Here is a 27,700-nt window from a genome sequence, read left to right as displayed (position 1 = left end):
GAACTAAGATTTCAGGGCTAAAGTTCTGAAAAGCTGGTTAAGTGGCAATCTACCTGCTTCAGGGTAAGCACCATTCAAATTCTCTAGTTTTAATTTTTAAGAGGTATATAATCCTCAACTTACAACCCCAATTGAGCCCAAGATTTTCATTTTAAGCAAGACAGTTGTGAAGTGAGTTTTGCCCCATTTTACTTGCCACAGTTGTTAAAAGTGAATCACTGTAGTTGTTAAAAATAACACGATTGTTAAGTGAATTCGATGTCCCCCATTGACTTTGCTTGTCAGAAGGTCGCAAAAGGTGATCACATCATCCCTGGACATTGCAACCGTCATAAATACATGCCAGTTGCCAAGCATTCCAATTTTGATCATGTGACCATGGGGGAATGCCGCAGTGGTTGTAAGTGTGAACAATGGTTATAAGTCACTTTTTTCAATGCCGTTGTAATCTCAAATGGTACAAAATTAATGGTTGTAAGTCAAGGACTACCTGTACACAGTTGGACTGTAAATGGGTGGATATTTAACATAATAAAAATGGTCATATTTACTTCCTTCTTAGATTTAGCTCTAGATTTGAAAATGTTGTAAATAATAAGAAAGGAGAATGATTTGAAGAATGAAGCTTCCAAGATGAAGATTACTGGAGAAAGGTGTTCAAGATGTTTGAAAGTCTTGATCTTCCAATTATTTTTGGAAGTTATTAATCTTTCAGATTTGGGAGTGGTTAGCATGCTGCTTGTTGAATGCAATCACCATGATTTTCACATGGTTGATGGCTAGTATTTCTGAATGACAGAACGATGCTAATGAATGAAGGTTTGGGTAGCATTACTTGGGAAGGAAACACAAGATCACAGGACCATCAGCCGAATGGCAGATTGGAGTTTGGTATAATAAAATTTGGCACTGGTAAGAGCTTAATTGTGGACATAAAAATAAATAACAAATGCACCAGCATATGCCCCTCTTTAACTCTCTCAGAACTTGGAATAGGATCATTCCTTCATTATTTGAGCACTGAATCGATATTGTAGTATATTCACGCAACCTCATAATTAATTGTAGGAGCCAGTTAAAGTTAAAGGAAACTGCGAGCTTTCTCCACAACCTCTCGAAGGATCGAATGAAATGCTGCTTTCAGATCCGTGAAAGTTGCATAAAGAGCACCTATAGGAGTGTACTGGGTACAGAGGTAATGCAAAGTGATACATTGATCAGCAAAAGGAAAACCGGTTCTAAAACTGGTTCACTTCATTGCTAAAAAAAAAAATTCTTGGACTATCTCATCAGTAAGTTTATAAAAAATGCTTAGCATGTAAGGTGCCAAGTATACATAGTAAGCTTATAGAATAGCAATAGCACTTAAGACTTATTTACCACTTCACAGTGCTTTACAGCCCTCTCTAAGCAGTTTACAGAGTCAGCACATTGCCCCCCAACAATCTGAGTTTTCCTTTTACCGACCTGGGAAGGATGGAAGGCTGAGTCAACCTTGAGCTAGTCAGCATGGTGGTTACCTGGATTGGTTTTTGCAACATCACTCTTTAATAGAAATCGAGCAGAATGTGAAGGGGGATCTGCTACTGCTTTTGAAGAAGGTCCAGGTTTCAACTAAAGATGGGGAAAGAAGGTTATAATGAATTAGGATCATCAATCATTTTTAGAGCTTGAGGTTGAAGAAGCAGATTGTTTACTGCTTTTTCAGTGGCAGTAGGAATTGGTGTCAGATTACCTCCTAGATCACCTTTGAGAGATAAAATAGTGAAGAAATCTTGTTTTAAGTTGTTCAGGCTTTCAGTAATAGTGGTGTGTTTCCTACTTGGGAGCTATGAATAATGTGCAATTCCACTATCAGTGACAAATGTGGGGCAGGACCCATTTGAAAAATATGCTCCTGGTGTCTGATGGATGCAATTGCACTTAGGAAATTCCCAGTTATCTAGTGCAGAGGTCCCCAACCTTTTGGCACCAGGGACCAGTTCCACGGAGAGAGGTTTTTCCGCGGACTGGAAGATGTGTGGTTTTGTGTGCTGCCTGCATCCCGCGGATGGGGCTTTGCTTGTTTGTGCGGACCGGTTGCTGGCATGCCACGGCCCAGTACTGGTCCATGGACTGCGGGTTGGGGACCCCTGATCTAGTGGGCAGCTCTGCCCAATGCTTTAGCCATTGGCAACAGGAAGGAGATAAAGAACTGAATGACATTCCCCTGAGAAGTTACTTTCTGCTGATCAATCCCTGTTGACCTCTTGGTGAAGATTTCCAAAAAATGGGCAGCCAAAACAATCCCTAGAGAGAGATGCCTTTATTTTTCTTCCTTACTAAGTCCATACATTGTCATTCAGCAACTCTTTTGAAGATAACTGATCTCCTATTAAGAGCCATTTTGGTGTAGTACTTAAGGCAGGGGTCTTCAAACTTGGCCCTTTTATGACTTGTGGACTTCAACTCCCAGAATTCCTCAGCCAGCATACCTGGCTGAGGAATTCTGGGAGTTGAAATCCACAAGTCCTAAAAGGGCCAAGTTTGAAGACCCCTGAGTTAAGGCATCAGGCTAGTTCTTCCTTGGGCACAAGGTCAGCTCGGTGACCTTTGGCCAGTCACTGTTTCTCATCCCTAGGAAGGAGTCAATGGTAAATCACTTCTGAAAAACCTTGCTAAGAAAACTGGAGGGACTTGTCCAGGTAGTCTCTGAGAATTGACACAGTTGAGTGAAAAAAAATAAATTCCCTACTATATTAGTAAAAAGCCAATAGCAAGTTATAATACTTGGTCTAGTCACCATAGCCAATTTTACACAGCCCTTTGCCGACAAAGCTGCTCAAATTGGCTAGAATCTTGACTTTAGCTTAGTTATTCCCAAACCTGAGAAAAGTTGGATGGCGGTTGAGCTGGAGATTATAGGAATTGTAGTCTCAACCATTTGGAAAATAGTATTTGTAGAAGACAGATAAGGATGTTGCTAGAGTTTGAAGCAGTCTCTGTATGAATCACAGTCTCTATACTGGGTGTGGTTCTTGATGACAAGGCATTTGAGGCAGTGACTAAGGAGGCAGTGTAGACGCAACAGGTATTGCCTTCTCTGATTGGGCCATCCTGCTAAGTATCTGCTTTGTAGTTCCTGAATGAGCAGCTCATATCCCTCATGAGAATGTGGCACAATCTGGAGCTGATTAGAAGGAGGCAAAACCAAAGCAAAGAACCATGCAGATATGTGGGTGTGCACATGTGTATGGTAATCTCCCTGTAACCTTGCTTTGAGCTTGTAGAAATCTATTTAATTTAATTTGCTGGTTTCATGTGACATACCATCTGAAAATCCAAGTGACTATAATATATCTGAATGGAGTTTTGCCCAGTACAGAATGCAGTAATCCAGTCACGTAACATTGCCAAAGCTAGAATTAACTGCGGCCATGTCCCTCCTATCCCTTATTTTAATAAGATTGGGGCAGATCCATGTTTAAACCTCCAGTCTTCCACTGTCTGATCTCATTTTTCTTAAGAAGAATACATGTTGCTCTTTCTCAGACTTCCTGGAGCCTTTTGCTACATGATCTTGTTCCAGTTATTCTGAGCTGCTAATCTAATGTGGAAAGAGGACAGGATTGTGCATGTGTGTGTGTGTAAGAGAGCGTGCTGAAACCAGGCAAATGGCTTGTCAGCTGCAGTGTTAGTGATCCCATTTGCTCTGTAGTTTTGATGTGGAAGTGTTTGAAGGGGTATAGTTTCAGTGGGTGAGCTAAACCCAAAAGAGGTTTTGTTTTGCATGTGGTTAGGGTTGAAAGTTTTTCTTTTAAAGGCCGGGAAAAAACCTCCCATGGCAGTTTAACAAAGTGATTTAAGAATGACTGTAATAAATTTCCACATTGAATGGCAATGTATTTATTGCTGGGTTGAGGTTTGTGGATTACAATTAGGCAAATTCACCACCGTCTGCCAAGTTGAATTTTATTTTATGTTACTTTCACAGCTTTGAATTTAATTCCATGATAAAACAACAAGGCAGTGTGTCGTTCCCAGACAGTATCTCATCCATATAAATTCTCTGTTACACTACTACAGATATGATTATAAATACTAGCTTGTCTTCAATAGTCATTGCGGCTATATAATAAAAAGGATCCCTAACGAGGTAAAAAACAGAAATAATCCAGTTTAGTTTAGAAAGTTTTATAGTAGATTACCTGAAGATGTAATTTCTATAGGTAACTTTTAACAAGTCTGATTTATGCTTATAGCACCTACAGGCTGGTGCAGATATGGTATCTTAACTATGATTAAGGACTCCATCTGTAATGCAGCATAATATATTATGTTACAGATCTCTTACCAGAAACACTTTTGAACTATAAGATTGTAACATGCAGATGTCTTTTAAGACACAAATGTTACCTTTGAAAAATAAACCTTCTGTGTTGGATGCATCTATTAGTTTATCTTGAGTACCAACCTGATGACGATGACAACGATGACAATGATGATATAACAATAATAATAATGGAAATTTTGAACTTATTAGACATGAATATCCTGACTTTGCAAAAAAACATCCTAATTGGAACAGCCTATATACTCAGATGCTACCTTAGCAGCTCTTAGGTCCTTGGGACTTGAACTGTTAAGTTTTTACTAGTCCCAGACTGAATTGAATTTAATAATAATAATAATAATAATAATAATAATAATAATAATAATAATAATAATAATAATAATAATAATAATAATAATAATAATAATAGACAATGCCTCATACCCAAATCTTCCTAAAGCCTTGTAATACGTTGATCGCTGAACAGACATTGCCAAATCTCATGCATTGAAAGAAAGAACAAAAAGCTTTATGTAGTTTCCCATGTATGCCAAGATGTTCTCACCAAGCTTAGAAATATAGCAAGGCCTCTGAAAGATCTGGGAAGAAAGAGTCTTTGTAGTAGGCGGCACACAAACTTATAAGTAAAGTAAGTTTTAAAACAGAATTGTGAGGCATATCCTGGGGGTAAGCCAATCTGCAAAATGGGTTTTTTATATATTGCTGATGCTATGCTCAGTTTCACTACAGAGCAGCATTCAGGAGAGCAGTGGGAAAAAAAGTGAGAACACGCAACCTTGAGAATATTTCTTTAATCTAGGACGGGTGTCAAACTACTGGCCCGCGGGCCGGATGCATCATAGCGAAACCGCACCCACCCCATTGCCAGCAATGGAAAAAAAGTCATGATATGTCGCGACACATCACGTGACATTGACCTCTGATCTAGGATATCAACCACCACCCCCATCATCCTTCTCACCAGCAGTAGAGGGAATATGCTCTAGTTACTGGTCTAGATCCAGTTCCCCACCCTGCTCAATAAAGTGCATGAGAAGGGAAGTCCAGAATCAGCAATGGCCGAGGGAAGCTTACTGTGCCCAGTGTGTACAATGCAAACACCCAGGCCAAATGCAACTGAAGGAGGGGGGTCAACGAACTAGAATTTTAAACTAAAATGATATAAGAAATGAGAAATATCGTGTTTTGACTTTTGACAGGCAGGGTGCCTATGCCAGTGGTGGCGAACCTATGGCATGGGTGCCAGAGGCGGCACTCAGAGCCCTCTCTGTGGGCACGCGCGCCGTTGCCCCAGTCCTAGGCCTTCAGCTGGGTTTTATAAAACCTTTTCGCTTTAGGCCTCCGCTGCCATGTGCAAAAAAAAAAAAAAAGGTTCAATCAGTCAATTTTAACTTCTTGCGGGGAAAAAAAAGATCTTGCAAAGTTGGAATTGATTGATTGAACTTTTTAGTCCCACCCAGTCTGCCATTACTACCACAGCCACGCCCACCCAATGGGCCACACCCACCCAATGGGCCACGCCCACCCGGCACTCGACGATGCATAAGTGGATTTTGGGTTGCAGTTTGGGCACTCAGTCTCTAAAAGGTTCGCCATCACTGACCTATGAGAACAATGTTGCTTAGAGTCAACACTACTCCTCTATAGTAAAAATTCTAGGTCTTGGAGATGCAACATTTATGATCCCAATATGAGATTTCCGAAATACGAGTTTCACGTTTTGCATACAATACCTTCATAAACATAGTTAAAATGAACCTTGGCACCTGCTCTTAATTTTTAGATTCTTTATAAAATCTAGCAATGACTCTCAGTGAAATGTCACTTACCACCCACAACCTTATTTAATCTAATCCTGTTTTTTTTCTCCTCCCAGTTGGTCCATTGCATGTGGAGTTTTCACAACCTGTGAATCTGAAGAATGTGGAGGAGGAAAATCCACAACTCAGGGAAGGAGGCCGCTATACACCAAAGGACTGCAAAGCACTTCAGAGAGTGGCAATTATTATCCCTTTCAGAAATCGAGATGAACACTTGAAATACTGGTTGTTTTACCTGCATCCAATCCTGAGAAGGCAGCAGCTTGATTATGGCATCTATGTGATTAACCAGGTAAGAGTGCTGAAAGGATTGGTGCACAGAGGAAAAAGAGGCATGTGTGTGCTGTTGGTTTCTCTTGCATATCTTTTTGTACTGCATAGTGATGAAATTGGAAGCTTAATCTTTTAAAAGATCCTTGCTTTGCATGCTGTAACAAAACCAATAACAGTTGCTTTAATTTATTTTTTTAAAATTTCTAAATTGTATGCCCTGCATTCCTGGCTTACGAAAGCAGCTAACTGCCTTTATAAAACAAACCAAGCACAATATAAAAACATTACTATAGGCCAAGGCTTCTATAAGAACTTCAAAGTAGATTACAACCCCCCCCCACCTTTTACATCTGCCCAATCTCGGAATTGTTGCCAATAGCCTCAAAATCAGGCCACAGCTTTCAGATTGAAGTCCTTGTAGATCTACCTCTGAACGTCCAATAATAAAGTCATATAGGTGGAGAAGGTCTTACCATTGTTTCCATTAATATTTAATGCAGTAAATTAGCCTGTTATCTTGTTAACCTACATAGAACTATAATGAATAACTCTCCCACCCTGAGCTAACTTATTCTTATATAATTAAAATAACCATGGGGGCCTGTCATATTTTGCCTGAGTAGAAATAGTAAAGTTACAGAATTCTATAAAAATCCAGAGATTTACATAGTGTTATGGTTCCGTGATACCTCAAGCTGTTTTTAATTAATGAATATTTTTTTGTGTCATGTCTTTATTCTTGGACATCAGTTCTGAGAACATTTTTCTTGGGAGTGAATTTCCTTCTTTCTGTAGTATTAGACTTATTGAGATGCCTAGGTTCATCTGCCAGAGAGAATACATTTTTACCTTTGTGATATTCAGAGAAGGACAATTAATCCCCCCACTTTTGACTTCTTTCTTTTAGGGCACATTGGTAGTTGCATAGGAAAATGTATTAGGTTGTGAGGGTAAAAGGCCTGTAGGTAATTTGGGCAGGTGAGCAAGGAAGCTAAAGATCAATACTCTGATATAGACAAAGAAAGTCGCAATTTTTTAAGAGAAGTTACCCAGACTCTACCTGGTGGATCTAGGAGCGTTAGATTATTGAATTGCAGGGTGTAGGTTTCATAGTTTCCTGCTCTCACTGTTAGCCCTGGCCACCAAAGAAGCTGATGCCAGACCTCATCACATTATTATTAGTTTGTCCTATGGCATCCATATGGCTTGTACTATAGCTACCTTTCTTGTATTAACAGAATCTCAGTAGCAGAGTATATGGCTACAAACAGTAAGAAATGCATTAAGAGAGTCGTGGCCAGTTCTTCTGATAAATAATGAGTGTATTTATCACTAAAACAATCCACAGGTGGCGTATCCTCCCGTAATGTGAACCATAAGTCATGGTGAACTTGCAGATTTTTAATCTATTTGCATAAAAGTGTTGGTTCTAGGGTTTTTCTTGTTTTATGAGCCGTCAGGATGTGATTTTCATGTGCCAGTTTCATAGGCTGTGAAGTTTGTCAGTTTCATAGACTATGTACAGCTGCCTAATGTGCTTAGTAATACCTGATTCTCAAGGAGGAACCAGTAGTTCAACATCTTGTGTGTGAGCAGAGATTGCATCAGTTAAACAGATTGGCTTAGATGGGATTTTAGTCAAGATGTTCTGAAGTGGTGTGATCGATCTAGAGCCCAGGTTAGATTTCTTTTTGCCACTCCACTGCTATATGCAAAAAGGTCAAGCATATTTTCCAAGTTGGCTTACAAAACAATTGGTGGGAATAACCCTTTTTCTTTCAGGACTAGCCTATTTAACATTGCTTGTTGGCATCCTAATATCTGTGTCTTGAGCCTTCATAGTGATGGGATTGGTTTTGGTACCTGACATGTCAGAAAACCCTTGTGGATCCTCTCTCTCTTTGCCTGGGGATAATGTGTCTTACATACAGACAAGTAAAATGCTGCCCTGGGCCTCTCTGCTTGAATCATCTAATTTGAGGACTTTTAAAAGGCAGATAAAACTCCAAAAAGTTTGGGAATCATTGAGTTATAATCCTCTTCCTATATATGCTGTGGCTCAGATTTTATATCTGAACAGACTTTGCTAATAGTTTCTACTAATGGCTTAACAAGAAGGCAACCATTGTACTTAGTTGGGGTTGACTACTTAAACTATATTTTTAAATCTTCATGGGGGTTTTTTTCAGCCTAGGATGGGATATGGTCATCTAATTGCAATATTTTAATGGTTGGAAGTAGCCCGGCCATCTTCAATCTGATCCTTTTCAGATGTTTTTGACAACAAAAGCCTGCATTCATTGCTTAACTACAACATTTGTGTGTTGGAGTTTAACACATCTGGAAGGCCCAGATAGGAAAAACTGGACTGAGTAAACATGGCTCTCAGGTGTGCTGGTGCTTCCTCCATCGTTACTCAAAGGCCAGATAAAAATGATGGAGTGCCATGAACTAATTTTATCACTGGAAGTATTCAGCTCGATTAACTTCATTATGGCAGGATGTTTTGAGAGTTTTGTTTAACATATCCAACCTGTTAAATATGCAGCAAACATTGGTGGCCGTGATCCTAAATTGTCTGGATGGTGGTGGGGTTTTGCAAGAATTGTATATCTGCAGGGTTTTTTAAAAAAAAGTCTTTCTTTACTTTCTTGACAATTGCTTTTCTCTTTTTTTCTCCTCCTTGTCTGTCCTTCCTTTGCATCTATTCTTCCTTCTCTTTTTCCCCCCCTTTCTTTCTAAGGGGGGAAATCTTCCCTTTTTCTTATTAAACCTATCCTATAGCAAAGCAATCACTGAAGCGCCGAGAATTTCTGTCTGAATGATTCTTACTACATCTGCGTCCTTCTGTGTTCTGCATCTCATAGGAAAAAGTAAGAGAGGGAAGAAAAACTGCTGCTCCTCCTCCTCCTCCTGCTTCGATGGTAACGTCCCACCACTTACCTTTCAGTACAAAGCAAATTGCCCACAAGCCCCTTGCACTTTTCACCACTGACTTTGGAAACGTCTGAAATGTGTTACGTGGAAATCCAGCCTGGAATGAGGGTAGAGAAATGTGAGAATTTGTAAGAAGGCAGGGGTTGGTTGATTCTTTGAGCAAGGTGGGGAGAGGCATGTCAGTCGCCATTTTCTTGAACTGGAATGTATTTTCACTTATCTTTGCTAGGTATATCACTTCTCTATAGTTCCTCTGCATCCTACTTGGGGCAATCTGTGTTTTGGACCTGATTTTTGCTTTGTGAACAGCAAATGCATCATGAAATGCTTCAGCGTTTTTTTTAATGGAACTCTTTCTCAAGATTTCCAAAAAGCCCTAGCATGTTTGCCTAGAATCCTTTTGCATTACCTTTGCAAGGTTTTTATCTGGGCAGAGCAGAGGTTGAACGTCACCACAAATGGAGAGGTAGGGAGTGCCCTTTATACTGTCTGACACACCTCTGTGTCATGCATGGTCAATCATTAGTAAAGCACAGGCTGCCTTATGGAATAGTTGCCCCATACCTCTTGGTTCATTCATTAAAACAGGAGCATCCAACCTCAGTCACTTTTTAAGACTCGTGGACTGCAACTCCTAGAATTCCCCAGCCAGCCATGTTGGCTGGGAAAGTCTAGGAGCTGAAGTCCCCAAGTTTTAAAGTTGCCAAGATTGGACACCCCTGCATTAGATAGTCTCGGATACAAGGCTGCAAGTTGTTGAGTTTCTTAGAGCCCAGAGAAGAAATTGCCTAAGTCACCGTTATGGAAATAGCGCAACTACTTTCTTGGTCTCACTGGTCTAGCAAATCTGCATCTGTTACCACTTCCTAATCCAATAACACTTGAAAGAAACACGAATTCCACTGCAGGACCAAGCAGGGTGGGAAGCTTCTAACTTAAGAGTTCAAGCAAGAGAAAAAGCCTCAATCCAAAGGCTGATCTGAGTCTCTAAGCTCATAGCGCCAATTTGGGCTGTTTGTTACTTTGAGGTAAGATTTGTGCCAGATTGTTAATGAATGCCAGCTGTTTGACTTGTTGCAACTTAGGAGAGCTTTGTGTGGGATTGGCTCACTTCATGGAGGCAACAGGGCTTGTTTCTGCAGACCTGACAGAAACCTACAGCTGCTGCTTCAGGCAGAAATCCAGCTGGCTTGTCAAACTGGTCGGTAATTAGTTTGCAGCCTCTTCTTTGACAAACACCATGGGGAAAGAACGAAGGGTGTCCTCAAGTTGTGTCAGGACAATAGTTCTTGTCAATCTTGTGCTTTCCATCTGACAATAACTTGAATTACAGAACTGAAAAAAAATCAAGTGTGGTGGACTATTGGAACAGCTTTTTCTTCAGAACTGGGGCAGATTGAGAATAATCTGAGGTTCCTGAAGACAGTAATAATGTGAAAGGAAGGAAAAGGACAACATTAACCTTTAAATATATATTCATATGCAAATCTCACAGTTTAGTGGAGTTACATCTATGGAAATGTCATTGCAGCCCAAGAATATGAAAAAAGATGGAAAGATTCCCATTCTCTGAGAGAAGGAAGCATTGGATTTATTTCATTAGGGATTATATACTTAGATAACATGTTGATATCTTATATGAAGTACATCCTTTAGTCAAGCAAACTTACACATATATTTGTCCCCTGAAATCAAATTCCAAAAGCTTGCTGCTATGTTTATATCTTGCCACTCTGTTTGTTATTTTAAGAATTTTATAGAGTGATTGCTATGTATCCTATTTTAGGGTACAAATGTCAGAGAGAGAAAGCTGTGGGGGGGGGGAAGCATCCTTTCCTTAATGTCCCATATTTATCTGGGATAAGAAATGATGTTTGGATCACAATTTTATAAGACAAAATGGAAAATGTGGTGGATTTTGGAAGAATTGGTATAATTGTTGAATAGAACATTACGGGGGGATTCATCTCCCAGCGTGCGCTGGGGGTCCCCCTCCATATACAGAATTGCAAACTATTTTTTCTCTCTCTCCCCCATCCCCCTTCCTGGGTCTTTGAAAGCTGTAAACAGATGGCTTTTACTACATGGTTAATGGACTCTATTGCAAATGGATTGTGTAATGGATACTGCTGGACAGCAGTTGTCCAAAATGCAGCAGGAAGTCCTTCCTTTTTGAAACTACGTGCTCCAGAGCTGCTATTTTCCTGTTACCCCTGTTACGTTCTGATTTTAGTTTGCCAGTTCCTGCTAGGCTGGGGTCTCTGCATGTTGCTTCCAAATGAATGATTTTCTTCCTGGGTTCCAAGTTTCCCTACATTCCTTGACTGATAGCCAAATGAGACATGAAGTAGTAGACTAGGATGTAGGAGTCTGCCAGACTTCTAAATTAGAAGAGGGGAGGCAATTTGGAAGGAAGGCAAGGGTAGGCAGAGCAAAGAGATAGAAACCTTCCCCTCTATTTACCACTTCTTACCCCTTCTCCATTCTTCTTCTCTTCCAAGTGAGATTCCTAACCATCTTTGCTACGAAGATAAGAAATAATGGCAAAATGGTATAGAGGGCGGGCTGTGCTTGCTCCCCGGGTCCATCTTTGGTTCCAATCACAATTTGGCTATTTTAGCAGACATTTAAACTCCCAGGCTTTAGTTTGGCTTGATTCTTCTGCAACCATGACACTTTCTGTGTTTTCCACTGAGGCGTAGATACAAAAGATAATACATACGCACTCTAGTAATGATTCAGGCCCCACTTTTACCTGTAGTGTGGATCAACATGGGAATTGGCTAGCTGCAATTTGTGAGAATTAAGTGAAAAGATGGGATTGGAGGGACAAAATAGGTGTTTTTTCGCCCAGATCAGGTAATGGTCTGGCAGTCTCTACCTTCTTGCCTTCTTTGAGTTGAATAAGTGCTTTTTGCTGAAATGAGTAGGCTAGCACAATAATTTCCAAAGTGGTTTCATGAGCTCCTTAAGGTACCAGATCTTCTTCAATGACAAAACCAACAATATTATATGGATTTTTTGAGCCTGCCTGCCACTAGTGACCTCCTACAAATACAGCCCCAAGAAGAAGTCAGATGCATTTTGGGGAACCTGTGGGATAGACTTCTTTGTGCACTGATGCTGTATACCCGAAATTTTGCAATGCAAAAATGTTCCACAGTTATTCAGGACCAATAGGTTTTGTAGCAAATAAGTAAGGAAATAATTCCTTGTTCGTACTAGTCCCATGATTAAGGGGATGGACCAAGAGACTTCCAAGGTCCCTTCCAATCCTATGATTCTATGGCTTTCAATTTGTCTTAAAGAGCTGGTACATCTGTTTCCTTTGTAAAAGGATATCCTGGGCTCAAATAGATGCAGTACATGTTCTCTTGCTTCAACTGAGCCAAAATACAAATGCATTTGATCTTGCAACACAAAGCAAGCATGTGCTTTACAAAAAGGATGCATACTGGGTTTTTTTGCCTCTGCATCATATAGAAAATGATATAAATACAAATTTTGGATCAGATATTGGAATAGTTGATCTCTTCTAAGGAGATGGCCAGAACAGGTCCCTTAAAGTCATCCATCACCATTCCTCTATCTCTATTTCCAATTACATTTTTGCACTAACTAGTTTTGATTTCCTGATTTGCTTCCTATGCTTCTTGTGGCTGAAAGTAGAAAATATAAGAGGTATTTGCTGTAGGCATGAGCACATACTGGTAAATGGGAAGCAGTTTTGTGACCTTTTAATGAATATATTTCATGCTATTTTTTTAAAGTTAAAACTATGACTCAATATACACTGTAAAAATCCTACAAATCTGCCCTATTTACCAATTTAAGTATTAAATCACCTATTATTCGATTAAATTGCTCAAATGACATTCTCCAATTTCCAGTGCTTTGCAGAATAAGATTTTATGCATCAAGTTACAGTTTGGGGTGGAGTATCAAATACCTTTGCAATATTTTTTCTGGATTGGCAAGAGTTTAATCTTGAGGGTGTTGTTATCCCATATCAATTTTCCAGTTATTCTTTATTGGAGGTATAATATGTCCCAATTTCCTCTCCTGATTGTTCAGAACCAAATTACAAAATAAAGTGCTTTATTGTTTTGCTCACACTGATTTGATACATCATTGTTAATCAAACTTTTTGTACGAGTCCTTCAGCCAATAGTTCGTTTCATAAATACCTATGTTTCCTTAAGGGAAATGAAATTACATGTCAACCTAGATGGATTGCTGGTTTCACATCCTCCAGTGTAGTAATTGGATAAGATTGTTGTCAATCTGGAAGACATAGAAAGTTATCCCCATTAAATGTAGAATGAATTGCTTTTATGTAAATCAACTGTTGATTCTGCTGCAGGCTTTGGAACACTGCTGAAAATGGGAAGAATAACACAGCCCCAGAGCAGCAGTCTAAGCAGCTAACTAAATGAAAGGGAAGCTTTCTAACTAAGAAAGTAAGATGAAATAAGGCCTTTTCTATCTGTATTCCCCTGACTTCTAGGCATTTAACAATTCTATAAATGTCTTCACTCTTCAAGCTGCTCAAGCCTGTTTCTTGAGAAGCACTTAATATCACCATTGTGTTGGTTGGGCTTGAATAGACGAGATAGAAATTCAGAGTTTAAGTCCTCATAATCAAACATGGAAGGCAGAGAAAGTGAATGCTTAACTATAGTTGAATGGATGTTTTGTCATGAATGTGAGTATGAAGCAGAAGACGTTATTTGAGAGATTTTTGGACCATGATCTTTGTCTAAAGGTAGCTTGGTTTGTGGTTCCTTCCTGCATTATTTTTTTGCCTTTGTGTATTCCCTGAGAGGAAGTTGAAGCTAACGTGATTAATTTAAAGAGGAGATCGGCCATTCAAGAAAACATGCCAGGAAATTCTCTTGGCAAACTTGGCTGGTTGTATTTACATTTTCCTAAAAAGGAAATGTTGAGACAGAGCCAGGAGTGAGAAGTGAGAAGAAACTATAATGGGGACTTTGAGATATACAAAGTGGTTCGTGTATATTAGCTTGGATCTGATTGTCAGCTAAGACTGAAATGGTGGCTTCTGTTGAACAGGTTTGTGGTTGACAAGGTTTGACCTGAGACCATCTCAGCAAATCCTCTTAGTTGCTTGGCTAAACTGTGAGAAAGCCAGACGGCCAGGAGGTTGTCTGTTCCAGGTCAGATTTTTTTGGACATGACCTGCTCCACTGACACCTTTTTGGAAAAGTTGATGCCGCTGGTGCCAGGACCTGGCAGTTTACCGTGTTCTGCCAAAGTACTTTGTGCCAAGGAAAATTCTTCCCTCATCTCTAGGAGGCAATTTCATTTCTGTTGATCGAACTAGAAAATGCAAGGAAAATGTGACACTTTCCAAAGAAATGCAACCAGCATATTTTCATTTGCAACACCATTTACAGATGGTACAATACAGAAGGGGTCTACAATTGTGCTGAATTTTCCCCGTGCAGTCTTTTGCACAGGCTGCTGCTTTCAATGATGGGAAGCTTTCGCCTTGCTATATTTCTATACAAGGCTGCTACTGCTTTGGCAGTGCATCTCGAATGTATGTTGAATAAATTCATCGTAAGCTACATCCCTTTGGGATGCGGCTTACAATCAGTTCTGCTGAAGGAGCGTCTTGGATGAGAAGCAAAAGGTTTTCAAGGAAAAAAACATCAAGAAAGTCCAGTTGCTTTTTGGAAAAGCACCTTTGGGACAACCATGACCTGGATGATTGAGAATCTCCATAGATGCAAGCTGCATCATTTAGTTAATCCTTTTGTTTTAGCAGCTATTAGCTCACCATTTAGGGGTGGAAGATTAAGCACTCTCCCATTTTTCAATTTTGAATAGGATTTATCCAACAATACTTTATAAATATAAACAGGTAAGGAATTAGTCTTTTCGCACAATTTAGCTAAATTTTAAAATAGGTAAAAGTATGTACACCCTCCTAACATACAGCTTTTCTGTTTTGTAGGCCTATTCTACTAAGGCTAAAGTAAGAGTTAAAGTAATTCTAACCTTTTTTTGGAGAAAAAAAGCTAAATAAAAATCCTCTCTTTCAATAGGGCATTTTCAAACTAAAATATATTAACTAAACTTGAATCTAGTATGAGTTGTATTTAAAAAAAACATAATATGTGGTTGTATCTTTGGTATTGATTAGCCCTCTGCTGGATACAAAAATGTAAACTGATAATTCTGTAAATGGATTAATCCATACATAAATCTGGCTTTAAAAAAAAAAGAATAGTTGATTTTCCAGAGAAAATGGCTAGAATTAACTGCATGGGTTTTGCTGCAGTGACTTTGGATAGGGAAATATAACAGAAATAACTATAACCTGTCACCTGATATTATAAAACTCTTTCTCAATCCATTTAAAAGATCTCCATTGTATCCACCTTAAGTAATTTGTATTAGAAATAAATATTTTTTCCCTATGTAACTGATTTTCCAGTTCAACATTTATCCACTCTGGGATGTTATTATGCTTTGTCTTTGCTGAATCTACAGAAACAGAAATGGAAACATCTCCACTTACAAAACATACCTCCTAATACAGTAATTCTGCTGCTTCGAAATTCATATTTAAGGGGATCTTGTGAAAGTGACATCCCAATTCTGCCCCACTCTTATTATTTTGCTTATTTACTGATACACAATAAACAGGAAGCACAATCATATGGTTGACTGGGTTTCTCTTAAGAGAGTTAATTGGAAGAAGAAAATGGTAATTTCATCCCATCCTTCACTTCTATAAATTGGCAAGGGTATTTGCATTGCTGTGTTTGGCTGTGTAATTTTTGCCAAGGTCATAAACAAATTCCATTACATTTCAAGTTCAACAAATGTAGAACTGGATTGTAATTTAGAAACTCCCAAAATGTACGCTTTATTTTTAGTAATCTGCGAAAACAACTCATGTACAAAATTTTTTTTGCGGTTGCTAAGACACTGTCTTGATGGCACATTATCAGTCAATCAATCAATGAAAACAACTACAAGAACAAAACTAAGGGTAGTGTCAGATATCTCTTTTAGTTGTGTTGAAGACTAATCTGGATATTATAAAGAGTATGGAATTATTAATTTTTTTATAACTTTTAATATAACCATCTCCAACATTTCTACTTGTCTTTAGTAATCTTTTCTTCTGCTGAAGATTGCCAAATCTGTTATGGCTCTGCTCTACTTCTCGTCACGCCATCCAGGCGTGGCCAGAGAATGGTTTTGTGGAACAATTAGGACAATAATACCCCAAATCCTTTAAAAAAACAAACCCTGATAATTGGGTTTCTTCATTGGTTAACAAAACATAGGAGGAGGAAGAATGGAAAAAGTAAGGGCGATGAAATGGAAGCAAACACAATTGATGTATAGAGAATCTTTTGTTTTGCTTCCCACTATAATAAATCTGATCTAGCCGTTCATGGGATGCCAGGCTCTTTTATTAAGTAAACATTATTAAAGTATGATCTAAAATATTGTTTTATTGGGAAGCTGATTTTCTTTTCCTCCCTCTGCAAATGAGGCTTGCAGGCATACTGTTGTTCCTCATTGGACAACATCTGAACTGGTGCATATGTTTTGACAACATTCAGGTAGTTGAATGGGAAGAAGAGACAGGTCTTTACACAAGACTGTACACAATCTTAACACGAAAATGAGCAGCATCCTCCAACATGATGAACTGCAGTCCGGAGGGCCATCTCAGCAACAGCAGCCCCAATGCACTGAGAAAACTCCAGGTTTGGGAAGGCTGATGCAGAGCAGTGTGAAATTCTGCGCTGGGTGTCTGCTTTCTCTCTTCCCATGGTTTGAAAGGAAATTCAGTGAAAGGCAAAATGAGCCCATTTCTTTAATGTAAACTTTGCGGTTGCTCTTAAAACATAAGCCAAACTGGAGAGACAACTGGCAAATAGTAGGCTTATGTGAGTATATGGTATTAGGAAGGCCCTGGGTTGTAATAAATAGGAAGTATTAACCTAGTCTTTTGAAGGCCCTTAACAATTCTTCCTTTTCTTACATTAGGATGGAGAAGAAACATTTAATCGTGCAAAGCTTCTGAATGTAGGCTTCACAGAAGCTTTGAAAGAATATGATTATGACTGCTTTGTATTTAGTGATGTTGACCTAATCCCGATGGATGACAGGAATATCTACAAGTGTTACGACCAACCCAGGCACCTCTCTGTATCTATGGATAAATTTGGATTTCGGTAAGAAGTTGGTTGTTTACATTTAGCATAAAATGTATATCAATATGAGTGGATGGTTGGGAGTTGATGGCAAATAAATATAATAAATAATCTCTAGTCAAGGGGATCCGGAAGCAAGAATATGACCATATCTACACTTGCATTATACTATTGGAAGGAGGGCAGTTTCCTGTTGCATGTTCTCTATTGGGGCCCAAACCAATATTTAGGGGGACCTTGAAAGTGATTCTTTTTAAGACATAGCTTGTGTCAGTGGTGTGTAGCTTCACAAATAAACGGCATCTGTTCTAATGATACTCTAATTATTCTTACTTTTTTTTAACTGCCCAGTCTAGCTTCCAACCTTATATTGCCATCTGAATGCTAACCAGTCCCTACCTTGCCTTATGAGCTTGCCCTCCCAGCTCAGACATGGTGACCTAGATGCTGTTGACAACTCAGTTAAGGTTGAACAATTGTATATTTATACATGTACAAATACATTTAGATGTGTGTACAAAATTTATACACAGAGACACACATGTATAAATATGTATATGTTTACATATAGCATAATATATAAATTTAATGAAGTTTTTTTTACAAAATTAAAACTACAGAAAAATTAAAATATATATAGAAAAGTGAAAAAGATATATAAATATAGGAAAGAAAAACAGAAAAAAAGTGAACAACAATAAACTGTAGATCCAGAAGAAAGGAAGATGAAATATTTAAAGAAGCAATTTATGATCTTTGCACCAGTTACAAACATAGCTAATACTGTTTCCAGCCTCTCAAATTACACAATAGAATTATTCTTCCTTTATAAAACTATAAAAATGAACCATAGATTTCATTTTTATCCATTTTTATCAAAACGTCCATAAAAGGTTTGAAATCTTTTATAAAGGTAGCCATGGCTCCTTCCAGCTTGAAAAATGGTTTTAATGAATTCTGAACTCAGATTTCAGAAAACACAGATTTTTGTATTGGCACAGACATGTTTACAGGAGTCTGAGGCTACATGTTACTTTTTCTGATCACTTCTATCTAGAATTGCGACCAGAGATATAAATAATCCAAGCTTCTCTGCGATCACATGATTTTAAATGAACAATTTATCTTTGTCTCTTCCAGCTTACCTTACAATCAATATTTTGGAGGTGTGTCCGCTTTAAGTAAGAAGCAATTCCAAAAAATCAATGGGTTTCCCAATAATTATTGGGGCTGGGGTGGTGAAGATGATGACATCTATAACAGGTAAGATCCCTCATCTTTCTAGTTAATGTTGAATTTGAGGCTGGGTATGTTGTTTAGTTTTGGGGGTTATGCCCAGCACAATAGTTTCTCTCTGTGCCATTTGTTGATTTATGGTTTCTTCCTATGTTGCTCTAGTGCAGGGGTCCCTAACCCCCAATCCGTGGACCAGTACCGGGCCGCAGCATGCCAGCAACCTGTCCGCACAAACAAGTCCCATCTACGGGATGCAGGCAGCACACAAAACCACACACCCTCCAATCTGCGGAAAAACCTCTCTCCACCGAACTGGTCCCTGGTGCCAAAAGATTGGGGACCTCTGCTATAGTGCAGTGAACATACGTAGCCTTATGGGTACAAGAATGCAAATCAAGAACTGGTCTTTAAGAAATATTTGCATATTAAGAGCTTGTCTTGACAAACGTGCCTATGGAGGCGTCTAAGGAATTTCAGGGTCTTCAAACCATCTTTGACTTAGAGTAACAATCATCTACAGCCCAAATATGGACAAATGAGCCAGTATCAATTTAGATTATCATCGCTGGAGGCTCCTCATTTGCCTAAACACTAAAATTGAGAATGCTTATAATCCATGTATAATAAGGCTTGATTTAATTATGCCATGCTTTTTTGTGTGGTGCTTCCCCTATCATTGTTCACTATAATTTCTGAGCACCGATCTAGAAAGGGATCTTTGAAGATACATTTATTTTTCAAAAACTAGCCCACCTCTCTCCTATTAAGTGCATCTATTTCTCTCAGCCTGACAGTGTATTGTATCATATAGGAGTTTTTTGAGATTACAGTAAATGGCAAGAGGTCTTCATACCTGTCCCTGTGTCACTTTTTTCACCTGGCTTATTGTTAGTGAAATGAATTTTTGTCTTTGAAAAGGAACTCCCTGCCTTGTGTTTCCTTTTCTTCAAGATGCAGGTGTGATAACATGTGAGAATTTTCTACCTTCACCCATTTCTTAAACAAATATATATTTTGCTTCAAATTAAATGTTCACATTTATAACAGCTGGGCTAAGTCCATATACTGCTATCAAGATATAAGTTTTAATGTTGTGCTACTTAATGACTCAGTAGTACTCTTTCAGCACTTTGCTTAGAACAGGCATGTCAAACTCGCGACATATGTGATGTCGCGCGACGTATCGGAGCTTTTTCGCCATTGCCGGCAATGGGGTGGGCGTGGCTCCAGTATGATGAAACCGGCCCATGGGCCGGCAGTTTGACACCCCTGGCTTAGAAGAACATTTTTAAATAATAACTCCTGCTGAACTCAGCTCTCAAACCAAGTTCTTTTCCCTGCCCCTGCCACCTCATCTGTGTTGTGATATTTTAGTTGGATTATTTGGTGGATTGCACTAATAAATGTTGAGACCAAGAAAGTAGTGTGAAAATGCCCCCCCCAAAATCAAGGCAGCTTTATTTTAAAAAAGCAAGCAGAGGATTTCCTAACCAATTTGTGAAATAGACCAAAATATAAACAGGCTTTTACAGTCCCATTGCAATTATGTATGCTTAGAATTAAGGCTGAAGGTTTAGGGGATTTTTAGGCCTACGCCGCAGGTGTTGACTCTCATTTTCTCTTTTCTTTTTCAACTATATGGGCACTGAGAACAGGGTATTACTTTTTTGCTAATAGGTACTTGTTTCAAAGTGTTGAAGCTGTTGGAGATGCAAATCTTCGCAGACTACATATATGTTAGTCTAGGAATCTACAGATATTCAAGTTGTTATTCTAAGTGCAGGCTAGTTTGTGACTTCTAAAATGAAAATATCCATTCAGCTAATCTATGCTACAGTTATAGAATTAGCTTGGTCTGTTTATGTGTTCATATGTGTTATGTGTGCTGAATTTTAGAAATGATAGTTTTACATACATACACACAATGTTTAAGTGACAGTACAAAGGATCTTCAAATGTTGAAAGAAGAGGTGTTTGGCAATTAAGAAAGTGTCTTTATTTGGGTTTTTGCTACCTGCCATATGGATGGAATATGGATGGGAAATGAACAGAAGTGGTCATGGATGTGGATGAAGACAAAGACATGGATGAAAGATGTCACCAAAAAAGCCAAGGGTGTTGTGCAATAAAATCAATAAGACACCCCCCCTCACCAAAATAATGAGTCCTTTGTAAACATCCAGTGAATTTTTCAGATTGAAATCTCAAGTGAATATTCCAACTATAACGAATTCAGAAAGATATTCTGAACATAAAAATATTGAGTGTCTACCCATCCTGCAGTATAATTGACACATGGATGTCCTGTATCATTCCTGCATTTTCTGTGCAGGTTTCAAGGGCTTTCCAGCTTCCATGTGACATGCATGAGTCTCGGAGTCACTGTTTTTAAGTGACCTGATATGATGTACAACTGTAATGCCTGTAAGGGGGCATTGAACTACAGATCTAAATTGGAAAGGTACTCTTTCAGCACTTTGCTTATGCTTAGAAGAACCTTTTTAAATAATAACTCCTGCTGAACTCAGCTCTCAAACCAAGTTCTTTTCCGTGCCCCTGCCACCTCACCTGTGTTGTGATATTTTAGTTGGATTTTTTGGTGGATTGCACTAATAAATGTTGAGACCAAGAAAGTAGTGTGAAACTCCAGCATCTTGCTGATCACAGGTCTATTTTAAAATGGACATTCTGAATATAGGATCTGTGCTGTGTTAAGTTACAGTATATGGAAGTTCTGCTTTTCTGAATCAGCTGCATATGTGAACTTGCTACTAGTTTGCTCTGGAACAAATCCAAATAGCTTCTTTAACTCAGATTGAAGCATTTTAAGAAACACTTTGGCACATTGGCTTTAGATGACACTCCAGTGGAGTTTTCTACTTTTCAGATAAATATAAGTATTCACTGTTTATTTTTATTGATTTAAATGAAAGTTGATGTATGTGCTGCCATTACTTTGGTTTAAGATCTGGTTTCTTTTGTTGGCTTCTGCCATGTTATTGCAATGAAGTTTAATGCTAATGTCATAATGAACCAGCTCATTGTCTATATCTAACGTATAGCTCTGGCTTCTTTTGTTTAGGGTACAATCAAGCAAGTGCAGACTAGCCCACAAAAATGTCTCACTCCCCTTTCCTTCCTTAATTGTGGTCTAAAACAAAGCAGCTTATGACTTTCAAGAGCAGGGGTGTCAAACTGCCAACCCGCGGATGGGATGCGTCATGGTGAAACCACGCCCACCCCATTGTCGGCAATGGAGAAAAAGTCACAATACGTTGCGATACGTCACATGACGTTGCGAGTTTGACACCCCTGTTCTAGAGTGTCTTCGTGTCTTGTTGCTTGGAGGTAGTTAATATTTGCCACAGCATGCTGGAGAGTGGCTAGCTCCATATATATGCTAGATGACAGTGGTTCTCAACCTATGGGTCGGGACCCCATTTGGGGTCGATCGACTATTTCACGGGGGTCGCCAAGCAAGGCTGTCCGCCATTTTTTTTGTCCGCCATTTTTTGTCCCCTTTTCCGGCGGGTGCCTTACCTCCCTTGAGCTGGGCCAGCTGGTGGTCGGCCTGCTCCGTCTCTGCCGCTTGCCAGCTATGCCTCGGCCGGCACAGGGGGCAGAACCACGCATGCGCGGCACTCCCGGGCAGGGAAAGTCCTCGACTTACGACCGGTTGGGTAGTCCTCGACTTACATCCAGTTTAGTCCTTGACTTACGACCGGTTTAGTCCTCGACTTACGACCGGTTTAGTCCTCGACTTACTACCAGTTGGGGTCGCGGCATTAAAAAGGTTGAGAACCACTGTGCTAGAAGGAAATGAAAGATTTCACAAGAGTCCTGCTAAGGCAAACCAAAGGCCTATCAATGTCAACATTTTGGGAGGCCCATCGCCATAAGGACATTATTGTCCTTCTGCTCACATGTTGCAGCAGCTGATATTTGGAGACAACTTTTCTCTTACTCTGGTGGCAATATGCAACATCAGTGATTAAAAGCTATTAATGGACTAATTTGCTTTCAAACCATCTAGGTTGGTAGCACTTTGAATAGCAAATTCCTTAGTTCAACTGTGCACAGCAGGTAGGGTTTCTTTTCATCTGCCTTAAATCTTCCACCTTTCAGCTTCAGTGGACCATCCTGGATGCGGCCTTAATAGCAAAGCCTTTTCTTGATTATTCTCTCCATCTCTTGCATAACTTCATACACTGCTTGACTAGACAGATTGTCAAGTATTTACAGACCATGAACACCTGTGTTCTCCTTTCTAATGGTGTTAATGTTGGAGAGTTCAGTGGGGTTGTATGGCAGCCACAAACTGAGCTGGAGTGGCCTGCTTCCAGAGAGAACCGGGGAGCATTGCAATGTTCCTTTTCTTGCTGTTTTAGAAAGCAGGTGATCCAGGGACAGAGCACAATGCTCCACGCTACTTAAGGGTCACTGCTCTCCTTGTCTTCTAGCACTGCTCTCTTGATTTATATACCAAGTGAGAGGCTGTCTGCCTACTGTGGGGTCAAGACTTTGGCAGCAAAGCAAATAATGTTTCTGCTCGGTCTCTTTGAATACTCGGTTTCCTTGGCACATACTACTAGGTGCACATTGTGTTTGGGATGAGCAGGAAGCGTTTTATGTCAAGAGGTGTTAAGTTTGGCAAAACAGAAGGAAAATATGCTTAGCATTTAGCAGTCACCAGGCTTTTTAGATGGTATTCTTAGAATACCATTAAGAGACTGGGAAATACCAGACTGTGATTGGTACAAGAATCCATTTCTGGACTCTGCTAGGAACCCTGCTCTTTAATTCTGAATAAATTCTGCTCACAATTTAGAGGGGAAATTTTTTTCAGGAACTTCAGAAATATACTTAGCAAATTTTACTTTCCCCCCTCCCAAATAGAGAACTATATTATTGCGTACAAAACAATAATGTTTAGCGCTTACAAGGTCACCAGCACTTCCTGTTTCTCATTTACACCATTACTCTGAAACTTGTTTTTCAGCCCTCATATTTTTTGCTGCTAATCTGACAGTGCCCTTGTTTAACGTTATTTTGTTCCTACTTTGTCAGGTGCACATGTATTTATTTATGTAAGCATTTTTGTTCACAGCCTTTCCAACATTAGCTGGGTAGCAAGGGGGTCGGGCTTAAAGAGGCTGGGAGTTGAGGCACAGCCATTCTCTGGCAGGCAGCAGATCTTATGGGCAGGCTTTAGACCTTCAGAGGAGATCCACATGGTCTGCCCCTGATTCGTCACCTTTTGGCCATCTAAGCAGATCATTTCTATATCCTTAAGGCAATGGATTAAAACAGAACTGTTTGAGATAATGTTTCAATTAATTACTGCAGCCTTAAACCATATTAATTAATGGAGGAGAAGTTCCTAGATATTAATGTACCTGTTGTANCATGGGTTGAATTAATGACTTACTTTGGTTAAAGGGATGTGACATACATATTTCTGAGATAAGGTTTATGGCATTTCATACATGGACTAGCATAGTATGTTAACATTTCACCTAGATTAGTAAAACACAATAAAATATAAATGTTAAAAAGATCTATGTTCAAATGCCAATGTCTAGGGCTAGGCCATTTAACCATTGAAGTGCAGCATTGCTTATATTAAAAAAAAATCAGATACTGGACTGGTCTATGCCCTCAGCTTACAGCCGGCCACGATGTGATCTACAGCTTGATGTGGGACCCCACAGTCACACTGAGGGGAGAATGTTATGCCCCATTTAGACAGAGTCCCGGCAGATGCTGTGTGAGGTACAAATCCTAGTCAGCATTGTCCGTTGCTGACGTGGTAGTTCAAAGCCTGGCACCTTTTTCCATGGGGGTCATTTATATGTCTTCCTGTGTCTGGGCGTTCAGCGACCCATTTGACTTTCCATTGGGAATCGATATTAAAGTTGTTGGGCAGATGTTGTGCAAATGCCAGTGGGGGTTTCCTGGATTTGAATCTTCCAGCTGATAAATGAGGAAGGTCGGCATGTACTGGTAGGGCTGAGTTGTTCATAATTTTTCTGTATTCTCTCACTAGTGCATCGTGCGTTCATAAAGCTGGTAGTGCTTTATGGCTCAGAACAGGAAGCCAGCAAGTAGGAGTGGTTTTAATACATCTGCTTATCATCCTTATGGTGTTGTTGAGTCTGGCGTCTAACTTACTAGTATGGCAGCTGTTAAGCCAAACAGGGGCACAGTATTCTGCTGAGGAGTAGACCATGCCTAGTGCCTGAGGACCTGAGGGTGGCAGCTGCAGCTCCCCATTTAGTTGCACATAATTTCTGGAGTGTGTTATAAATAATAGCAACGAAATGAGATCAGGTTTTTAGTGGCTTACGGAAATCACTAAACTAGGCTCCTTAAAAGAGGAAAAGAGAAGGTGTGTTCACCTAACAGAAACCTGACCCTTTATTTGTCTTTGCAGATTGGTTTTTAAAGGCATGGGAATTTCCCGCCCAGATGCTGCAATTGGAAAATGTCGAATGATTCGCCACATGAGAGACACTAAAAATGATCCCAATCCACAGAGGTAGGTTCTTCATGCTGCTTCTGCCCACACTTAGCAAAAAAAATTGTTTGTTATATTTATATCCTGCCTTTTATTCAGGAATTCAACATACCTAGTTGTCCTTCCTCCCATTACCTCCAACCACGTTTTGAAGTAGTCTGGAATGGTTCGGAGTCATAGAGAGAGCTCTGTGGTTGAGAATAGGCTGGAATCTGAGTCTTCTCAGCACAAGTCCAGCAGTATAATCACATAATCAACAGCATAATCAATTTCAGTTGAACTCTAATTTCTAATAATCAGAAGGTCAATCAAAAGCAAAAACATGTTTCCACAATTGGACTACTCCTTATAACAGGGGTCCCCAAAGTACTGGGCCACGGCATGCCAGCAACCAGGCCGCACAAACAAGCAAAGCCCCATCCGTGGGATGCAGTCAGCACTCAAAACCACACACTTTCTCCATGGAACTGGTCCTTGGTGCCCAAAAAGTTTGGGGACCTCTGCCTTATAACAAAAAAAGCCAGTTTAGTTTGGTGGTAAAAGCACCAGGCTAGGAACTAGGAGACTGTGAATTTGTGTCCCGCCTTAGCCATGAAAGCCAGCTGAGTGACTTTAAGCCAGTCACTGTCTCTCAGACCAACCCACTTCCCAGGATGGTTGTTGTGGGGAAAATAGTAGGAGGAAGCTATATGGGATATGTTCACTCCCTTGAATTATTTGTAAAAATAAAAGGCAGGATACAAAAATATAGCAATAGTACTTAGACTTATATACAACTCCAAAGCACTTTACAGCACTCTCTGGGCAGTTTTCAATGTCACATATTGCCCCCGCCCAATAATCTGGATCCTCATTTTACTGACTTCAGAAGGATGGAAAGCTGAGTCAACCTTGAGCCTATCAGGATTGAACTCCTGGCAGTGAGCAGAGTTAGCTTGCAATACTGCATTCTAACCACTGCACCACCACCAAGCGTATGCTATAAATCAGTAATTCTGTTCTATAAGCTGTCTTTCTGCCACTAAATTTTTAACCGTTGAATGTAGAACTTTTAATATTCTTCTTCTGAGAAACAGTTAGCAAAAATATATATGCAAGAGAGAAGTAAAATACAAAATATATTTTTTTGCAAATCAGTTAACCATTTGCAGAAGGCCAATGGCGATACTAATCACAAATTTATATTTACCAACTGTAAGTCTATTTTATTTTTACAGGTTTAACAAAATTGCTCATACAAAAGAAACAATGAAATATGATGGGCTAAACTCTCTGACTTATACCGTAATAAAAACTGATAAATTTCAATTATATACAAAAATCACAGTGGATATTGGATCACCAAAAAGCTAGTGTGGCAGAAATGCAATAGAAGACTTGGAATACCCAACCAGTGACAATTCAACTTTTCAGCATTTTATAAATGATTTTATGCAATCAACTTGAAAGACGGACACCTGTTTTGTCATCCTGAGAACTTGCAATTGGCAGGACAAATGAGAATTTTAACCCCAAATTTTGCTGTATACATCTTTTTTTTTCATTTTTAAAAAACTTTATAAACAATAAATAGAAGCTGTAAATATATGAATTTTCAGGGAATGGTGGAGACTTAGGTGCTCAATCCCCTTGGAAGTTCTCCCATGCAAGAATCACAAAAAAGAATGGAAGTTGTATTGAAGCTTTTTTTTCCCTTTCCCAAAACTCTCTTTTATGTCAGGAAGCTAAAACCTAAGAAGGATTCCTAGTGGATAGAGGCCTATGTATTTGACAGCCGTTCTCTCCACTTTAAAATAATGAGGGTCACAATTTGGGAATGTTACTGTTTGCAAATTGTGAGGTATTCTGCAGTGGTAAGTCATTTCCCTTTCTTCCTGCTTCTTTCCCAATTTAATTTAAAAATTAGATCACTGTATGAAAATTCACTGCTGTGGGTACAGGTGGAAGGATTGGAAAATGCTGCTAAAGTGGTTTGAGTTTACATACTTTGATTTATCTTCCCAAATCTTGTCAGGATTGTCTCTTCTTGTCTGTAACCTTCTGTGGAGGGGAAAAAGAACTACAAACCTCAAAACAAACACCTTTGCATTCTGTTCTGCTGGCATGGAGATTTAAATAATGCAAGCCTCTTTGCCCAAAAGTGTATCTGCAAGCCAAAATCTTGAAACCACGGTGCTTGCTTTAATCTAACAGGACAATCAGACAAGTTCTTATACTGGGCTCACTGCACCATGGGGCAAAAGTATGAGTGAAATGGTTTGATCCTATCTGTTTTCATGCAAAAACCAATCGTGTTAGGTTGCTAATTGAAGCTTCCTAATTTTTGGTGGATCTAGTTGGGTAGTTGTGGAGAGGTCAGGTTAAAATATGCACTATAACC

The 27,700-nt window shown here is 39.4% G+C and overlaps 1 protein-coding gene across 1 annotated transcript in view; it reads left to right on the top strand.

Annotated features, from left to right (window-relative positions):
- The window catches only part of B4GALT1 (beta-1,4-galactosyltransferase 1), a 39,986-nt gene extending 12,991 nt beyond the window's left edge, over nucleotides 1-26,995 (top strand). The window contains exons 2-6 of the mRNA XM_015813824.1: nucleotides 6,210-6,445; nucleotides 17,401-17,588; nucleotides 18,708-18,830; nucleotides 25,237-25,341; nucleotides 26,538-26,995. Coding sequence (XP_015669310.1) covers nucleotides 6,210-6,445; nucleotides 17,401-17,588; nucleotides 18,708-18,830; nucleotides 25,237-25,341; nucleotides 26,538-26,673 — 788 coding nt within the window. The 3' untranslated portion in view covers nucleotides 26,674-26,995. The remainder of the gene's footprint in view (nucleotides 1-6,209; nucleotides 6,446-17,400; nucleotides 17,589-18,707; nucleotides 18,831-25,236; nucleotides 25,342-26,537) is intronic.
- Nucleotides 26,996-27,700: the final 705 nt, after the last annotated feature.

This window comes from Protobothrops mucrosquamatus, unplaced genomic scaffold, assembly GCF_001527695.2.
Source record: "Protobothrops mucrosquamatus isolate PMUCROS unplaced genomic scaffold, P.Mucros_1.0 scaffold198, whole genome shotgun sequence".
Lineage (NCBI taxonomy): Eukaryota > Metazoa > Chordata > Lepidosauria > Squamata > Viperidae > Protobothrops > Protobothrops mucrosquamatus.
Note: the sequence above shows the minus strand (reverse complement) of the source record. Positions and strands in the feature narration are given on the sequence as shown.